General features: G+C 48.1%; 1 protein-coding gene across 5 annotated transcripts in view; it reads right to left on the bottom strand.

Moving 5' to 3' along the window:
• Positions 1-15,710: 15,710 nt before the first annotated feature.
• ASAP1 (ArfGAP with SH3 domain, ankyrin repeat and PH domain 1) overlaps positions 15,711-19,822 on the bottom strand; it is a 353,145-nt gene continuing 349,033 nt past the window's right edge. For all 5 annotated transcript variants that reach the window (XM_082601310.1, XM_082601307.1, XM_082601309.1 and 2 more), the window contains one exon: positions 15,711-18,511. In XM_082601310.1, coding sequence (XP_082457436.1) covers positions 18,437-18,511 — 75 coding nt within the window. In that variant the 3' untranslated portion in view covers positions 15,711-18,436. The remainder of the gene's footprint in view (positions 18,512-19,822) is intronic.

Genomic DNA, 19,822 nt, shown 5'->3' with positions numbered 1-19,822 from the left:
GTGAAGATTAGGACATAGACATGTACAGAGGGAAGGTAGCCATCTACAAGCCAAGGAGAGAGACCTCAGATGGAACCAACCCTGCCAACACCTTGACCTTGGACTTCCAGCCTCTAGAACTGTGAGAAAATAAATTTCTGTTGTTTAAGCCACCCAGTCTATGGTACTTTGTTATGTCAGCCCTGGGAAACAAATACATTCATATTTGCTCAGATTCTCTGAAAAAAAACAAAAAACATAACAGATAGAACTGGAGCTCCCTCTATTCCCTCCCCTGTTCCTCTTCTCTCCTTCCTGCTCCAGGGGTAACTCTTATGTCCTAACTTTAGTCTTTACCTTTCTTACCAGGAGCCAGAACCATATTATGAATGAGGATTCTAGAGCCAGAACAACTGGGTGGGGAATATTGGTTCTGCCGCCTTCTAGCTGTGTGACTTTGACCCATTAATCACCCTCTCTGGGGCCAGATGGTCCTCACCTGCAAACTGCAGATATGAATAGTATCACCTCTGCATGTTGTTTGGATGGTTAAATGAACTATTGTTTACAAAACACCTAGGATAGAGTTTGGCACTTAAGAGTGACATACACATGCTTGTTAAATACATCTACACTTTTACTCCGTAAACATATGTATGCACCTATAAAATATGCATGAAATATTGTTTACATGTTCCCTCTGTAACTTGGGTTTTCTGTTTGAGTTCCAGTGACACTTTTTGCGATGGCTCCGTGTGGATAAAGGCTCTCTTTTCATCCCATTAAGGGCTGTAGTCTCAGTGTGTCTATACTGGTCTGCCTACTCTCACTGCCTCACCTGGAGAGCGGCCTCCCTCGTGCTGGCCTCTTTTCACCCACGCACGGGACATTCCCCGCTTCCCCAGGGATGTCCCCTGGGTCCCCCCCTTCAGCTCTCCCTGAGGCCCTGGCTGCCTCTGGGCCAGCCCTCATGCTTTCCTGCTCTGGTTTCATTTTCCATGGGCCTGCGTTTTAGAAGCTCAGCACTTCTTACATTTCAAAGAATTTCCATAGCCATGGTCTCCTGGGATGTCCCTTAACAGCCCTGTGATGAAGATAAGGCAGTACTCTTCCCTCCCGTTTGCACACAAGGAAACTGAGTCACAGAAACGTTGAGTGACTTGCGGAAGGTCACACAGCGAGTTAGAGACATAGTTAGGTCTCAGCCCAGCTCTCCAGACTCCCAATCCGGTGTTCTTTAACAATTTTTGGTTATGAAAATAATTGTACTTAATGCTTATAATTTGGAGTTTTATTAGTGTTCCCATTTTGCAGATGAGAAAACTAAGTTTTCCAAAAGCATGGTCCCAGAGCCACCTGCATCAGGATCCCTTGGGGTATTTGTTAAAAATACAGATTCCCAGGCTTTGCCCCCTCCCACATAGTCTTGCTCAGTAGGTCTGGGTGGGCCCAGGAACCTGCATTTTCATGGCCGTTGCCAAGTGGTTCTCAGGCACACTCAAGTTTGAGGAACACAGGGGTCTAGAATAAGCCTTGCCCTTTCTTTCACCCAACGCTCACTGTGGCAGGCAGCTTCCGAGGACCTGGGCAGGGTCACCGGCAGCTGCCAGCTCTGAAGTGGGCACATCAACTGTGAAGGCCAGAGTAGTGGAGGCCAAAGGCTGGTGAAGCTGAGCAAGATGCCCAGACCCAGCGTGGGGGCAGAGGGGGCGCCTGCAACACTCCTACCGACGTGGGCACCCAGCCCGGAGCCGGCCACAGAGACAGGCCCTGGGGGCAGGAGAGCTGGGCACCTGGAGCTGCTCCAGACAGAAACCCCCATCACAATCGTTAGCGGTATGCTGCTGGGAGCCCAGTGGCTCCAGTCCATTGGCTGTGCCTCGGCTGGGTGTCCATAGGAAATACTCACGGAGTGTTTACTACATGCCATGCACCCAACTAAGTGCTTGACGTACGTGATCTCACTTAGCGGTGGGCACTACCGTCATCTCCATTTTTCAGATGATGCCTGCATCCATTCTCTTAACCACAATGCAATACGCCTTCAAGTCATTATTTTTTATGTTTCTGTGTAGTGGCAGAGTGCCTGGAGCTGTCAGGGCTAAATAAGCGAGCTGAATGAATATGAATGAATGAAACGAATGTGACAGTCCCCTGGTGTCAACTGACTCTGGCATAACCCCTCAAGCCGTACTTAAAGACAAAGGCAGGAATTCTCAAAATAAGCTTATATAGTCACTTATCTCTTTCTTCTTGAAGTTGACTGGGCTGGAAGGAATGCACGCATGTGCACACACACACAGTTGAGGGTTCTAGTTGGATGCATTCTGGCTATTGAGAATCTGACCTGATTTGCTTGAACAGTGAAAGGTTTTAGAGACAGGATCTGGCACTCACTCCTGAAAGTCTCTAAGCCTCAGCTTACCCATCAGGAAAATGGGGATGATCACAGTCCAGCCCACAGGGCCACGGTGAGGAGTCAATGAGATTAACACAGCTCAGGTGCTTAGTGCTGCACAGGGCACACGAGGAGCTGACTGAGGATGTTAGTGGTTGTTGCTTTTTCATTATCGCTATTTGGAGGCAGAAGAGTGCTGGTAAGAATCACATTCATGAAAAGGAAAAGCCCCTGAAGCGTTCTAAGAAAGATGATCTGTAGCAATAGTTGTGGTTACATATACAAATGAAGACGGGGAGGTGGCAAACGGCACAGATAATCCTCGAAAGGTGAATGCCACATGCATTCGTTCCATTGACATTTGTCTTTGGCACAAAGTTTTTCAATATATTGTCATTGCTTTTCGTGCCCGTTTGTAAGTTGATTAAGCCACCATCAAACGGTTCCTTGAGCACCAGCTTTGTTGGATGATAGGAGGGTGGCTGTAAAATTGGCTAATAAACAGACCTTGCAATACATGGGGCTTGTGAGTTTACAGAGGGATTTTACACCCACTCTCTTAACCCTCAAATCCTGTCCCTCACGGTGAGCAGGTGCTGCTACTGTCATCTGACAGAAAAGGAAATGGCAGCCCGAGAGTCAAAGTGATGTGCCCAATGCCATCTCTTTATACCAGAAGCTGGACTTGAACCTGGTCTCCGGACCCCATGCCCGTGCTCAGCTCCATTACAAGAACCCACTCTAGAATTCAAATGAACCCGTGGATACCTAGGAACCGAGTCACTAGGTAAGCCCATTAATATGAATCGTACGGATCACCCATAGGAAGAGGTTTTACCCATAAAAACAGGTTGGGAGGACTTCTAGCTGAGGTAGGGTAACAAGGACCGGAATTATTCTCCATCCTTAACCGAAAAAAAAGGAAAAAATACTGTTTCAGACACAGGACAATAGGCAGTAAGGACAGTGATTCCTGAGAAAAGATAAAGACGGTTGTGCCTCCAGCCTCTGGGCCCCCCTTGGGAATCCTTTTTAGCCTTCAAAGCCCAGCCCCACTGTCACCAGCTCCACAAGTGTGCCCTGATTGTCCCTGCTGGAAGTATACCCTGTTCTGCCCTGAAATCCTATGGCGATGCGTTTCTGCCTCATGCTAGGGCTGCCTAAGGACCTGATAGTCAGGAAGCTCCGACCTTCCATCATCTGCACCCCAACTCCAAACACAATGGTCTTCACAGGATGGTGTTCATGAAACTTTTCTGGAAAGAAGAACAAATGATTTCTCCTGTGCCATTTATCCTTAAAAGGAAAAAAAAAAGCGTTGAAAAGAGTGAATTTATAATAGCCAAGACATGGAAGCAACCTAAATGTCCATCAACGGATGAATGGATAAAGAAGATGTGGTACGCATATACAATGGAATATTACTCAGCCATAAAAAAGAATGAAATTATGCCATTTGCAGCAACATGGATGGATCTAGAGATTATCATACTGAGTGAAGTCATACAGAGAAAGACAAATACCATATGATATCACATATGTGGAATCTAAAACATGGTACAAATGAACTTATTTACAAAACAGAAAGAGTCTCACAGACTTAGAAAACAAACTTGTGGCTACCGAAGGGGAAAAAGGGGAGAGGGATAAATTAGGAGTTTGGGATTAACAGATATACACTAATATATATAAAACAGATAAACAACAAGGTCCTACTATATAGCACAGGGAATTATATTCAGGATCTTGTAATAACCTATAATGGAAAAGAACCTGAAAAAGAACATATGTGTGTGTGTGTGTGTGTGTGTATAACTGACTGAATCACTTTGCTTCACACCTGAAACTAGCACAACATTGTAAATCAACTATGTCAATTTAAAAAATGAATTAAAAAATAAAAGACGCAAGAGGGAAGGGATGTGGGAACAGATGTATATGTATGACTGATTCACTGTTATAAAGCAGAAACTAATAAAAAACAAATAAATAAATAAAAAATAAAAGAGTACAGATATAATCATCATAGTCTCCCTTGATATATATATATATATATTTTTTGCGGTACACGGGCCTCTCACTGTTGTGGCCTCTCCCATTGCGGAGCACAGGCTCCGGACGCGCAGGCTCAGCGGCCATGGCTCACGGGCCCAGCCGCTCCGCGGCATGTGGGATCTTCCCGGACTGGGGCACGAACCTGTGTCCCCTGCATCGGCAGGTGGACTCTCAACCACTGCGCCACCAGGGAAGCCCCTCCCTTGATATTTTTGTTTGACAGTTTAAAAAAGTGAATCTTTGGATAGGCCACCTGATGGGTACCAGGAGGAACTGTTTTTTTTTTTTTTTTTTTTTTTCCTGCAATGGTTGTTGCTAACTCTTTGTGGCAAGAACAGGGAAAGAACAGACATTATCATCAGAGAAATACAGCTCCGAAAAGTCCCATTCTTGGTACACTGAAGGTATTTCGGGAGCACGAGAAAGAGTAAAATGATTCTTTCCAAAATTAACAGTTGGGAAAATGACACCGTTTTAACCTGAATTCCCTCTTCTTTCAGTGAAATAGAATCGTAAACCTAAAACCTCTTTTTTTTTTTGGATTAACAAAAGTTCATTTTAAACCTTGTTGTGGGAAAAAGAGAAGGGTCTAAATTCCCCTGGGACTACCAAGCGACACTCGTCACTATCAGATTATCTTGTTTCATATTCTCCAGGACACTTATTACCAGGTGGTATTTATTCCACTTATTTATTTTCTGTTTCCTCCCACTGAATGGAAGCTTCAGGAAAATGCGGATCTTGTCTATCCTTTTCCCTGTGGTCTCCTGAGCACAGAGCAGGGCCCAGCACCCAGCCGGTGCTCTGTAAGTATTTCCTGGAAGAACTCAGAACACAGAAGACGTTCCCCAGCCCCAGGGCTGCTGGCATTTGCACGCGAGGTTGGACAGCTGTGCTTTATGGGAGAATCCTGTGTACTTTCTCACCAACTGCCGGCTGAAAAGGCCAGAGCAGGAGGGACCACAAGAGGCAAAAATGAATAAACAGACCCAAGATGAGGTTGAGCGTGGTGTGGACAAGGGCAGGGAGGACGCCACCCTGACTACAGCTCAGGCCCAGGAAAGAAAAGCAACTTGGTTTTTCATTTCTTTAAAGTTATGAAAGAGTTTCAGCTCCATGATAGAAAGAGCTCCTGTCTGTTCCCAAGGCTCTTCTCTCCGGGAGGCCCCTTCCTCGCCCCCAGGTCCCAACCGTGAACATCACAACCTTCCCTCCAGGTCCACCTTCTCCGCGTACTCTGTCGGGTCTTGACATTTTGCCATGTTTGCAGCAGATCTTCCCCTTCCTTCTTTGCTTCTTTCCTGTTCTTTGGGAGGGGGCGATGGGGGAGCGGAAGCCCTATGCCAGAATCCGTGCCTGTGGCTCCCCCGCTGGCCCCTCCCGGAGACAACCACTACCCTGAGTTTGGGGTTAATCATCCCCATATACCCATAAGCAACACGTAGAATTTTGTAGATTTTTTTTAACTTCATATAAATGGTTTCATTTCATATGAACACTTCCGGCAACTTTCTTTTCTACTCCAGACTGTTTATTCATGTTGCTACATGTAGCCCATGTCTACTCATTCCGTGATTCACAGCACTCGTTATTACCACGTGAAAAACTGTGGAGTCTTTGTGTCTCTCCCACTTTCTCTTCCCTACCTTTCCCCAGTTGAGTGGGAGCCCCCTGAGAGCCGGGATCATTTTTTAGGTATAAGAAGTGTACCTAGTACCTACCTGAAAAATTTGGCTAATTCATTCCAAGAATTAATCAACATTGGTTAGTATTCTGCTGGATAAACTTAACACGGTGGTTGCTTTGTTCATTTTTCTGGGGATGACATCTGCATTATTCTAATACTTTGCTCTTTTAAACAGTGCTTTTGCATGGATCTTCTTTTCCACATCCCCTTGTGCACATGTAGGAAAGAATCTCTTTGTTCCTGGGGTGGAGTAGCTGTGTAGTAGGCAGATACGCGTAACTTCGAATTTATTAAATATTATGACCCACTTTCCAAAGAAGTTATGCTATGATCTGTCACCCCCAGCTTACTATATATAATAATAGATTAAAAAATATATATCACAATATAAGAAAGTGCCAAGTATAGTTCTGACCTCAGAACTATGGTACTCAAATCCTTCCAGAATTTTTCCACGTATAAACCATGCATGTAATGGAGATCTTTCTCTTTTGACATGTGCAGACTTTCCAATTTCTTCTTTTTGACAGCCATTAGCATTCCATTGTCAGGAAGCACTTTGCCTTTGTAAATCAGTCCCCTGTTGGTGGTTGTTAGATTGTACCCTGAAACACCATACATTAAGTATGTTTGCATGTTTTTTGTGGCTACATATTATTTTATTGGGTGGATGTACCATAATTAACCAGCCATGTGAATTTTTAAAATAAAAGCATAGCAGAAGTCTTTTATTTTTCTTAGGAAAAATTCTCAAGAGTTGGAATTTTGGCCAGTGTATTAATATTTTTGGGGGCCTCTTATGTATTGCCAAAAGGATTGTTATAATTTAGACTGCCCCCATCTTGGAAGCTGCTTTATTGAAGTACCGAGGACATATGTTTTGCTGACTTGACTCTGAGTGTCCACACAGGCATGTTTGGTGTTGATTATCCTGGGTCCCTGGGGTCTGGCACATAGTAGGTGCACGGGAGATGCTTGCTGAAAGACAGGGGGCTCTCGGAGGAGGATGGAGTGTGAGTCCAGGAAGATGGGCCCTGCTGCTGCTTCTGCCACTCTGTTGAAAACAGGGTGGAGCTCACGGATCATCAGCATGGAGTCACAGAGGTTTGAGGAAGCAAAAGCCACCTGGGTGTCACCTAACCCAGACTCTCTACTCTCCAGCGCTGTGACTTTGGGAGACTTGTTTGAGCTCTTTGTGATAGACAGAATAAAGCAGCCCGCCCCCGCTGCCCCGGCCATGTCCTTATCCCTGGGACTTGTGAATATATTACCTTCCATGGCAAAAGGGACTTTGCGGCTGTGATTAAGTTAAGGATTTTGAGATGGGGAGACTCTCCTGGATTGTCTGAGTTGGTCCGATATCACAATTCATTCTAAAGGGTGGTGAGAGGGTCAAAATCAGAAAAAGGAGATGTGATGGCATAACCATAGGCCAGCCTATGCAATCCCTATCTTCCGGGTGATGAAACTAAAGCGTAGAGGGGAAAGGGCTTGCCCGAGCTTTTCCTGTTGCCTGGAGCCAGGCAAGGACAGAACCCAGGCTCCCCCTCCTCAGTTCAGCAGCCCTGGGGGTGGTGACCCCGGTGAGCGGGTTCCAGTTCTGCTCCGGCCCCTGCTGCCCTGCAGAGCTGCCCCTCCGCACTCCTTCTCCCCTCCTAATTGGATGCAGGCACAAGCAGGGTGGGTTTTTTTTGGCTGCGTTGGGTCTTTGTTGCTGCACACAGGCTTCCTCTAGCTGCAGCGAGCGGGGGCTACTCTTTGTTGCGGTGCACGGGCTTCTCATTGCAGTGGCTTCTCTTGTTGCGGAGCACGGGCTCTAGGTGTGTGGGCTTCAGTAGTTGTGGCTCGTGGGCTCTAGAGCGCAGGCTCAGTAGTTGTGGCGCACGGGCTTAGATGCTCTGTGGCATGTGGGATCTTCCCGGACCAGGGCTCGAACCCATGTCCCCTACATTGGCGGGCGGATTATCAACCACTGTGCCACCAGGGAAGCCCCACAAGCAGGGTTTTATTTGTGATAGTCCAACTGGACTCCATTTTGAGAGCAGACAGACTAGTTGTGTTTGAATACCCTCTACCAGGCCAGAGGAAAGACACCACTTCCTGTAATTCTGACGTCTTTCTTCTCTCAGGATAACTTTGGTGGATTGGGGTCGGGGTTTTAGTGGCCCCCTTACTTAAAGTTGTTGTTTGAGGACCCCCTATGGGCTCTCGGCTGCAGGGAGCGTGAAAGGCAGGCAGAGATGGTACCTATTAGTAGCTTTATGTCTGGTCGGTGGCCTGAGCCCTAGAATAGGCTGGAGGAGACCATGGGTGCTTGTGACGGAGCAGGGTCCTGGCCAGGGTTGGAAGGGGCTGAGGACGGTGAGACAGGATGAAGCTGGAGAGGCCAGGCCAGCATCCAACAAAGCGCTTCTTTTGGCTTCAAGATCCACACGTTGTTTTGGTTTAAAAAAAAAAATGTTGAACCATGTGAATGTTATTTTTCAAAGGACAGTCCGTGACCACCCACATCAGAGTGCCCAGGCGTATCTGCTACACGCACAAAACCCGGGGTCCCACCTGCTCTGCCTGACCCGCTGACTCAGAATCAGGGAGGTCAGGGTGCGGGGTTTGCATTTTTAACACTCAAGTCTGAGACCCACAGCTTAAGTAGAGGGAAAGACAGACGGACGCAGAGACAGATGGAGCATAATGGGTGGGTTTGCCTCGGGAAGGGGAGCTGCGGGTTCCTGCTCTGGGCTTGGCTCCCCGAGGGCCCCCTGACCCCACGGGCACCCCAGGCGCAGGGCGCGGGGAGCTGGGTGTGTCGGAGCCGCAAGAATCCTGCCTGGCAGGGAGGGTTCTCTAAGCAGAGGTGATGCATTACCGTGAAATCAGCACTTCCCAGCCTGACTCATGGAAGGGAGTGACTTTACCGTTAAGAGCCAGAGGGGCAGAGATGAGGCACTTCTAGAGTTTCATTTCTGTTTTGAAACTCACAGCTCGACCTTGGGTGGTGTGTCCGTGACCCCTGAGTACACCTGTCTGTTAAAGGAAGTCCGGCTTTGGAACCACCAGATCTGCTCCCCCGGGGATCTGAGACCCTGCCTCTTGTCCTCAGCCCCTCTACAGGCCGACTTCACGGGCTGCGGGCATCGTCAGAGCAGCCAGGCCCCGGGCTCCAGGGGCACAAATGCCCAGCTGGGCTCTGTTGCAGGGGCTGGGGTGGTGGCTACCGCGGGGGAGACTGAGAAACCCCTGATGGGGTCAGAAGGCTACTTCCTCTTGAAAGGAGAGCGAAACCACACTTTCTTTTGGTTTCAATTATTGGTAAAGTTCTTACTGGCCCAGCAAGCTGAGAAACATTTGTTGGTCTCCGATTTAATAATAATAAAAGCAAAAGTAGTGGTATTTAGCCCTTTCGTCCTCCCCACTGCACTAAGAGGTAGCAGGTTCAGGCATCTAAAGGCAGCTTTGAGCGATCAGGAAGGCTCAGGGGATGGAGGGTGGAGGCAGCCGGGCGGGCTCTTGGGCATAAACAGCAGGGTGGGGGAGGGGATTACCCCCGACAGAGCCCTAACAGACGCCAGACCAGATGTAGGTCTTACATTATAGTAAAAAAATTTATCAAAGTAAAATGTGCACAGAGTTAACCATTATACAGGAGGGCCTACTCCAAAATGTTCCAAGTTGTTCTCTGTCCATCTCCATTTGTGAGGGCAGCGGTAGTAACCACGTTTCATGGACAAGAAAATTTAGGGGACTTCCCTGGTGGCACAGTGGTTAAGAATCCGCCTGCCAATGCAGGGGACACGGGTTCGAGCCCTGGTCCGGGAAGATCCCACATGCCGCAGAGCAACTAAGCCCGTGCGCCACAACTACTGAGCCTGCGCTCTAGAGCCCGCGAGCCACAACTACTGAGCCCGTGTGCCAAAACTACTGAAGCCCGTGCGCCACAACTACTGAAGCCGGCGCGCCTAGAGCCCGTGCTCCACAACAAGAGAAGCCACCGTAATGAGAAGCCCACGCACCACAAGGAAGAGTAGCCCCCGCTCGCTGCAGCTAGAGAAAGCCTGCACGCAGCAACGAAGACCCAACGCAGCCAAAAATAAATAAATAAATAAATAAATTTAATTTAAAAAGAAAATTTAGGGTTCAGAGGGGCCAGCTAACTTGCCCACATACACTCAGCTATGGGGCGGGGGGCATGCAGCATCAAACCCAGGGCCAGAGAATCCACTGCCCACATCTATGCTTCCAGAGGCCCCAGAGACGCTTAGTTTAGCCTGAACAATGGTATTACCGGAGAAAAACCCAAGGCCATCTCACATATTTAGGTGATTTGCCTGGCTTTTGGAGGCTTTGGAGTTTGTGATTCCTGAACGTTCCATCTTCTTGAGGACAACATCCAGGTTCAAAAGAGTAGAAGGGAAAGATAACACACAGAATGAGAGAAAATTTTTGCAAATCTCACATCTGATAAGAGACTTTGTCTAGAATATATCAAGAATTCCTACAACTCAATAACAAAAAGACACATGATCCACTCTTAAAATAGGCAAAGGTTCTAAATGGCCATTTCCCCAAAGAAGATGTACACATGGCCAGTCAGCACATGAAAATATGCTCAACATCATGTCATCAAGGAAACGCAAATCAAAACCACAATGAGATACCACTCCACACCCACTTGGCTGGCCGTAATAAAAAAGACAGATCATAACAAGTGTTGTCAAGGATGTGGAGAAATTGGAGCCCTTGTACACTGCTGGTGGGAATGCAAAATGGTGCAGCTGCTTTGGAAAATAGTCTGGGAGTTCCTCAGGCGGTTACACAGAGTTACCCTCTGACCCAGCAATTCAACTTCTAGGTATACGCACAAGAGAAACGAAAACATCCGTCCCCGCAAAAACTTACGCACGAACGTTCATAGCAGCATTATTCATAATAGTCAAAATAGTGGGAACAACCCAACTGCTCAGCAGTGGATAAACAAAATGAAGGATATCCATACAGTGGAACATTACTTGGCAATAAAAAGAAATACTGATACATGCTGCAACATGGACAAACCTTGAAAACGTCATGCTGAGTAGAAGAAGCCAGTCACAGAGGACCATCTAGGATTCCATTTATATGAAATTTCCAAGAGAGACAAATCTCTATAGAGACAGGAAGTAAATTAGTGGTTGTCAGGGGTTGGAGGAAAATGGGAGTGATTGCTAACGGGTATAAGGTTTCATTCGGGGGTGAGGAAAATGTTCTAAAATTGATTGTGATGATGGTTGTACAATTCTACGAACAAACCACTGAAATGTATACTTGATGAGTGAATTGTATGGTATATGGATTATATTGCAATAAGGCTGTTATAACATTGTTTTTTAAAGAGTATAGGGAGGTGGGGGGGGTAGGTGATGGGTGTTGTTCACATGGGGCCAAGCAGGTAGCTAGGTCAGAAGGGGCTTATCCTCATTAGCCCTCATTTCACCTCTGCGTTTTAGCAGACTTTACTCTTTAAAACACTTTTGTTAAAGTATAACCAGTGGTCTGCTGGAGCTGGCTCAGTCCCACTTGCAAGAACGGATTGTAACGGATCGTATACCTCTTTTCCCAACTTGGCATTCAGCGACATCATATTGGTAGCTTGGACTCAGCCATTGTAGAAATATTTACACCATGGGAATTGGCAAATGCTACAAATAAGGGCCTTAAAAAATATATTTTGAGAGCTGGTTACACATTTATCAGCATTGTACTGAGGATAACACACACAACAGACAAGTGCACATATCAGAAGCAAACAGCTCAAGGAATTTTCACAAACTGAACCGAACCTGTGTAACCAGCACCCAGAAGAACAAAGAATAGCATCTGTACCCCAAAGTATCTCCCCCAGCCTCCCTTCCAAGTTCCCCTTCGGGTAACCGTGATTGTGACTTGTAACCACATACATGACCTATTTTTGTACATTATGTAGAATCAAAGGTGAATTCTCCTGAGTGTGGCTTCTTGCCTCAGTCAGTATCATTTGTGACATTCACCCCTATTGTGTGTGGTTGGTTCATTCTCATTGCTGTACACATTGTGTGAAGATGCCCCTATTTATATAACCATTCTACTGGGACGGACATTCGGGTAGTTTACAGGTTTTTACTGTTATCAATAGTCCTGCTATGGACACCCTAGCATGTTTTTTTGCCCAGCACATGCCCAATTTCTACCCGGGAGCCTTGGGTCACGGGGCATATGCATATGTCCAGCTGTTGTGGACATTCAGCCGATTTCACTTTGACGCTGCCCCTATTCTCTGCCTACCCAGACTCCCTTCCCTTCCCCTCGCCGTGTGAGCTGCTCATCACCCGCACCCCCTACTTGGGCACAGACCAGACTCAGCTTCGGCTTTAGGCTGGAGAGTGGACCCCGGCCACCGGCACTGGTCTGGAAGGGAAAGCAGGACAGCCTGGGTGCACTCGCGGCTCATCAGCTCTAGAGCTTTCTTACGGTGGCAGAGCCGTAAAAGGGGACCCAGATAGGGAAGCAGTCGACTGCTCTCCGGAGGTGGAGCAGGCCAGGGGAGTCCTGGTGTCTGGGTTTTCTAAGTGGTTCCAGCTGAGCAGGAACTAAGCTTGCGCATTCAGACAACGTATTCTTGTGCGTCTTTGTTCTGCAGCTTAATGCACCATAGAAAGAGGCCCATTGTCAGGCCTCTTGTTTACTGGGTGAGAGTCAGCAGTATGCAGTGGGCAGAGCAAACCTGGACCAGAGGCTCCCTCTGACCCCTGGTTGGGGAGGACGTTCCCGCCACCGAACATGACCCCCATTTTCAACAGCGGGCGTTCTTTTACTTATCTTGCCAGGAGGCTTCATGTGCTCACCCGCGCAAGGAATACTTGGAGGTCACCAACTGCACGTCAAACACTGAGGAGATCTGTGTGATTTCTCACTGGTATCTGGGGAAGAGGAGGTTTACAGTTCTTGTTGGGAGACTGAGAGGGACCCGTGCCCGCTGGCGGTACACGGGGACCACCTGCGGATACTGGTTAAATGCAGATCCTGGGCCCCTCCTGAGACTCCAGGTTCAGGGCCGATGAACCTGATTTTAATGCCGAGGACGCCAGGTGACGCTGGCCCAAATCGCAAAACCTGGCCCTGCTGGATTCTCAGGCCAGCCTGCAGATGACACATGTGCCATCTCTCGTCCTCAGATCTGCTTGGACCTATAAAGTGAAAGTTTAAATCCTGTCCGAAGATGTGTGAAGCCGAACAGGGCTTCTCCCCTGGTGGTTTTGAAGAAAGTCAACGTTTTGGCCTTCTGAGCCTCTGACGAGGGTTTGCTGTGTGGTAAGATTTTTGCAAAACAGCTGTGTTTATCTGAGCTCTAATTCCTGTTTTCAGGAGCTTAAGGGTTTCAATGCCTGCACACGGGGCTGCAGTGCTGACGGATAGACACACTCACTCAACCACCGCTTTCTTCTCAGTCACAGGCTGCACGTACCGGGACACCGGATGCCAGCCCGACCTCTGCAGAGCAGCTGTCCAAGAACTACTCACCCGGGGCCCCTTCTGCAAAGGCCGTCACTTCTCTGGACTGCAAACTTCGTTGCACTTCCTGGTTTACACTTCCCTGGGGCTGAGCTGTCCTGCAAGGCTGGAGTGGGCCGGCTCGGACCCAGTCAGTAGCAGTAGAGGCAACATAAGGTCACGGCTGGGAGCTACATGGGCCCTGACCTCTGGGTTCAAGTCCGGCCCCCGTCCCTCACAACCGACTTGACTTTTGGCAAGTTACATCTTCACTAAGCATCAGTCTCCGAAACTGTCGGGTTAAGATGATCGTTCCGCTTCATAGTGTGGCCGGGACGAGCACGGTCGTGCTGATATGGCACTGGGCCCGGGGTCGTGGCTGCGATGCAGGTTAGCAGTTACCGTGCGGGATGGGCCCCCCGGGAAGGGGTGCATGACTGCCGGGGAGGGGTTCCTGCCTGTGCCTTCACCACTGGTCCCTGCTCCGGCTGCTGCAGGTACGCCACACACTGTCCCACCAGCCTTTGCCCGAGCTCTCTGCCTTCACCTGCTCAGGCGTGCAGGCCCCCAGGATGGGCACAGACCCCCTTCCTCCAGGAAGCCCACCGGCTTCAAATTACCCACATACTGCAGATTCGGGGAAATGAAAGATTTCCATTTGGGATGGAGGAGAACACATGGGGGGCAAAGTAGCGTAGGCTGAATTGCCCCATAATTATCAACACTCCCACCCCACCCCTGCCGCACATACACCCACATTCTGGGAGGAGGAAGACTTAAAAAATACGGCGGAGGGCACAGGGTTGGGGAGAGGAGCGAAAAGCAGGGCTGGGGAGGGAGAGGTCGGGGAGGCTGGGGCCGAGGCCACAAAGCCTTGGGCTCCAGCTGCTGCTGTGACTCACTGTGACCTTGGACAAGCCACTTCAGCCCTACGAGTGCATCTCCTCATCTGAAGATGGGCCGAAGGAGGAGGATTTCCGCCTCCTACAGGACCGACTCCACGTACAGGGAACAGCGGCCCATCTACTGTCCAGGGCTTGAAGGACCCTAGGGAGAGAGATCAGGGTGCCCTCCTGTTGCTAGCACCCCTGGGAGACAGGCCACGGGGGGCTCACAGCATACTGGAGGGGCTGCTTTCAATGGGGGGCCAGTGTGTTGACCTCAAAGAGAGGCTGCTCCAGGTTTAAAACAATACATAACCAATGCAGCCATTGAAGCATTCTGTAATGAGATGGAAAGCTGGCTGCCATCCAGGTAATTATGGCTTGAAACACCCAGGTAATTATGGTCACCTCTCCCAGATACACCCCGATGGAAAGTCACTGGCTTCCGTGCCGAACCCCATTTTCCCCACAGGGTGGTCTGTAGGGTTTATCTTGCCGAGGTGTGTGAACAGGCGTCAAGATCTACCAACTTTCACGAAAGGAGACAAAAGAAATGCAGAGACCAACGCTTCGGAATCTTCAACGCCGCGGTCTCGGTCAGCTTTCCACGGCTGCATTTCCCTCGCTAGAAGTTCATGATGCTTACCATCTCCCACGTGGTGGAAATTCTGAGGATGGCCTTGGAGCCAGAACTACTCACCCGGACCCCCATGGCTGCTGCGCGGTAATGGATCTTCCTGAGCCTCCTGTCAAGCTCTGTGAAGCCGGGAGGGCTTGCTGAGGGCGAGATGAGATAACGCTGGCCCGGTGCCTGGACCTGGGTCTGCTCACGGTGCAGTGGCACCAGTGGCGACAGCAACATGACAGAAGTGCATGCACAGCGCTTGGTCTGTGCTGGGTACCATCCAAGAGCTTTTAATGCATCAACATGTCATCTTCATGACTGCAGGCTGGGTGCCTGGAGGTGGGAGTGGGAATTGGGTTGGGGGGGGAGGAGGGGGGGAAAACCAAAACATTGAGGTCCATGGTTCGTAAGCCGAGGAGAGGGAAGCACATTATTTAACCAAAGTGAGCTTTAATGTAGAAGTTGAATGACTTGTGTTACCTACACCCCCGCAAAAGCACAGCCAAGTGAAGTTTTGATTTCCTCCATCAGAAGAGTAGTGGACAACTCACAAAATGGCCTGATGTCAGATGTTTGGGATCAACTGAGAATATGTTTATTTAAAAGCAATTTTAAATATTAAAAAAAGTAGAAATTAACACATACAGTACTTGAAAACTGTCACATTAAATACATGTGAAATGACGAGTGTACTGATGCTTGAGCGTAACATCCAGATGGGAATTCGGAATTTAACTCGTGGCGCTATGGGATTCCTATACAACATGTTGAAAGTTCTAGGCAATAAAAAAATAAATAGCAATTGCTGTTCAACAGTAAAATAAGACACACACTATTTGCAGAACATAACTTTCCCCTCTGCGGGGGGAGAAAGAACTAATTAGCTATTTTTTCCATAGGTTCCATACCTTCAAAATACTCTGTATCATGTACAAAATTGCAGGTAGTGGCTCACTGAGTTTAAGAACAATACCAGATTCAAACTCAACCAAGGTCGCCAAAGGTACTTATACCTAGTTTTCCTATGTCCCACAGTAAGCTGGGTTAGAGAGAACTCAAGTTCCTGATGGAAAACAAAAACAAAACCAGAAGGAGGAAAACAAAAACAAAACCAGAAAGAAAAAAACAAAATAAAACCCAAAGTGTTTAAAAACAAACAAAAAAAGGCATTTGTGTAAGTCACTCCAAAAGGGGAAAAAAATAGACATTGACTCCATGTAATTTTAGATATCTACCTTTTGTGTTTTTTTAAAAAGCCAGTTTATTTTGAGATCAGTTGAAAATACTGTAGGCCACAAAAATGAATGGTGCTTCAATACAACTTAAGAAGTATAAATGAATGAACTGGGACACTAAATAACTTCAGACAGTGACTTCCTGACCTGACACCCATGTGGCTTAAACACTGACGCTGTGAACACTGTCAGCCACATACACCAGCATGTCGGCTGGCTCCCGGTGTCTTGTTCTGTGTGGGGTTCACATGTGCCATGACGCTGAGGAAGCAATTGCTTAAAACCACTTTCCAATAACAGCTGATACGTTGCAGGTTTGTCATGCAAGGTTTATTGATTAGGTGGCTATTCAAAGTTTTCATAGTAATCACTTAAGCAGAACTAAATATTCACTGAGCACTGACTCTAGACTCTATTAAAGAAGGCTTCCCCTAAGGGTTTGGTTGGGAGTTGTGCTTCTGTGAAATGAACATTTCTTGCTCATCGCCAAGATTATCTGCTTAAAAATATTAGTTTTCTGTGCTGTTGCCAACACAGCAGTTTAAGCAAACTTAACGCCAGAATGACACACGAGCCTCGGAATCAGAGAGCAGCCCCACTGACTGTGGAGTGAAATGACTGTATCCTTTCCCAAAATTCAGACTGACGTAAAAGACTGAAAAACTCACGATATTCTTAATGGTCTGATGAACACAGCTGGGATGAGAAGAAAACTGAGAGGGGCAGAGACTCCTGGCAGGAAGAGCGTGTTTCACAGTGCAATTCATAGCAGTGTTCAAAAACTTGGTTATGAATTGACTTGAAGGTAACGTGTCTATTGAACAGAGCTGGAGATCGGAAAACTTATCTATGATTGGGGCTTAGTAAAGAAAATGGAAAAAGAGAAGGATGGTTTCAGCACCTGGATTCTGCAGGGGGGGATAAATGATGTGCAGAACTGACTTTTGAATTCGTCATCTTTTTTTTTTTTTTTTTCATCATCTTCTTGAATAATCTTTTGAAAGTTTAAATTTATCAGGAACAAAACTCAGAAAAGACTTTAAAATGGACACACTGGGGGCGTTAGCACATTTGAAGGATGCTAATTCATAATGTGATATGTAGATGCATACTCTTGAGAAAGCCAAATGACTGACTGGAAGCAAATATCGTTGCAACCTTATAATTTCTCCTTTAATGGCAATCAAGTTTAAAAAATGTACAGTTCAACTTATCCATACTATTCCTTTATAAAAGGCAGATTTCAGGTAAGCTTCTAAATGCATGCATAATGTAGAGGCTAATAGTTTCTGGCAGTCCTTGGTTCCTGAAAGTTGAACTTCATCAGATGTCTTAAACTTCTGTGAAAATAGTCATGAAGGATATGTTATTTTTGCATAATGAGGTAATATCTCAGGGGCGGGTACTCATCCTCTTAAGACAGTGTAAACCCACTTGTCTAAACTTGCATGAGGCTTTGGGCACTGCAAAATGCCACCCAAGGTTTTGGGTCAGTGAATATTTTGCTGAAGGAATAACACTTACATTTAACTCAGCACTTTTCTGCAATAAATACCAAGGTCGGTTTTTGTAGCTGTAAACTGTGTACACAGATTAACTACAGGCTGGTCTGTCATGGAGCCGAAAGTTTCACCTGGAAAACAGAACCCACCTCTTTGCTAATGGTGCATTTTCAGTAACACAATGGAGAATACTGTATTGTCAGGAACAGAGGCAACTCTGTGCCCTTCAGCGGTCGCTGGAGACACTTCTATTTGCAAAGCCAGCAGTTCCTATATTCCTGTGTTTGTTTGTTGGCTTGGAAAACAGCATAGAGAGAGATGGAAGTGCTAGATGTCAAGGACGGCTTTGGCAAACCAGTAAGGCGCACCGGGTCCCAAGGCTACCCTAATACTGGCGAAGGCAGAGACCACAGGGTATTTACAACACACGCTATGTTCCCCTCCCGCGGCGGCCCCTCCGGGAGCCTCCCGCTCAGTGACAGCAGCTATATACACGGTGAGCACAGGGCCACGTGGACGCAGCAGTCTTGCATGACAGGTGCAGACAATCTGAAGGTTCTGCTTTTTGCTAGTCGGACAGGATGTGGACAAAGGACACCGGAAAGACCCCCTTCCTCTCGGGCTGTCCTTCGATGTGCCCGATCTGCAGGGAGAAAGGACAGGTGTCAGGCTGGAGGTGGCCCTGACCCGGGCGGGATGCAGGCCACGGTGAGACACAGCACGAAAGCACCACATGGGGGAGGACCACGTGGTTCACGTGGATCACTGCACCCGCAGACACAGCCCCGGGAGGTACAGTCCCGTGACCCCTCACTCTACACACAAAGGGACAGCGGCCCACAGAGGGGGCTGACCTGCTACGGTCTCGCCCAGGCTGCAGCTTCAACAATGCGCTCAACCAGGCTGTCTGGCCACCTTTCCTGCCGGGCGACCTCAGGCAAACCGTGCTAAGCCTCCTGTTTGTAAAGCGGGGCTAAAAAACCCCTATTTCTCAGCCTGTTGAGAGATTACACTGACGATTATGTATATGGAGGGGCCTCTGTGTACCAAGAACCTGCTTTCTGGCTGCTGTGCGGGGGAAGGACATTGTGAAAGTTTGAGATGGACGAGGGCAAGTTTTACGGCCGATTTGTCGTCTGCTGCCTGAACCTGGAAGCCATGGTGACCTGACAGAAGTTCCTAATAACTTCAGTTACACCAGCGTGAACTGCATTAAAGAGAAGCCTATGAGGAGAAAGAATACGACACGCACGCTGGCTTCACGGGACAATTACGGAGCGAGATCCAGGCCCGCGCTCATTTCCCTGCATGAAGTGCCTGCTGCACGGAGGGTGGCCGGCGCAGGAGCTGCGTGTCAGCCCAGGGCTGCTTCCTTCGTTTACCGGGACTGTGGCCTCGGGCGGTCACCCGGGCCACTGTCCACCAGCTTCCCTTCTGAAGAGTGGAGTGAGGCCTGGCCGGCCCATCTCACGGGGTCTTAACTGGTGTCATGCACGTGAGTTCTTAGACTCATGCCCCACTTTTCAGAGGAGGAAACTGAGGCTTACTGAAAGGACATGCTTTATCCAGGGCCTCAGAGTAAGTCACCTTGGGCCTTTAGGGTCCATCTCCTTGTCAAGAGTCTAAGCTGCCAGACTCCCATGTCAGAGAGAGAGAGGGAGAGAGTCTAGGGTTCCTCAACCTCGGTACTCCCGACACTGGGGCCAGATGGTTCTCTGGGGTGGGAGCTATTCCAAACACTGTTGGATGCTTAGCAGAAGCCTTGGCTTCTACCCCCCAGAAGCAGGAAGCACCCACCCTGCCCAGGTCCTGATAATCAAAATGTTTCCAGATGTTGTCATATGTGCCTGGAGGGCAAAACTGCCCCTGGCTGAACCACTGCTGCAGTCCAAGCAAAATCCCCACAGCTGTGGCCAAGAATCTGAAGTCACTGTCTGGGCCCAAAGGAGGGGAA

Source organism: Mesoplodon mirus (assembly GCF_964341445.2).
Source record: "Mesoplodon mirus genome assembly, chromosome: 16".
Classification (NCBI taxonomy): Eukaryota; Metazoa; Chordata; class Mammalia; order Artiodactyla; family Ziphiidae; genus Mesoplodon; species Mesoplodon mirus.
Note: the sequence above shows the minus strand (reverse complement) of the source record. Positions and strands in the feature narration are given on the sequence as shown.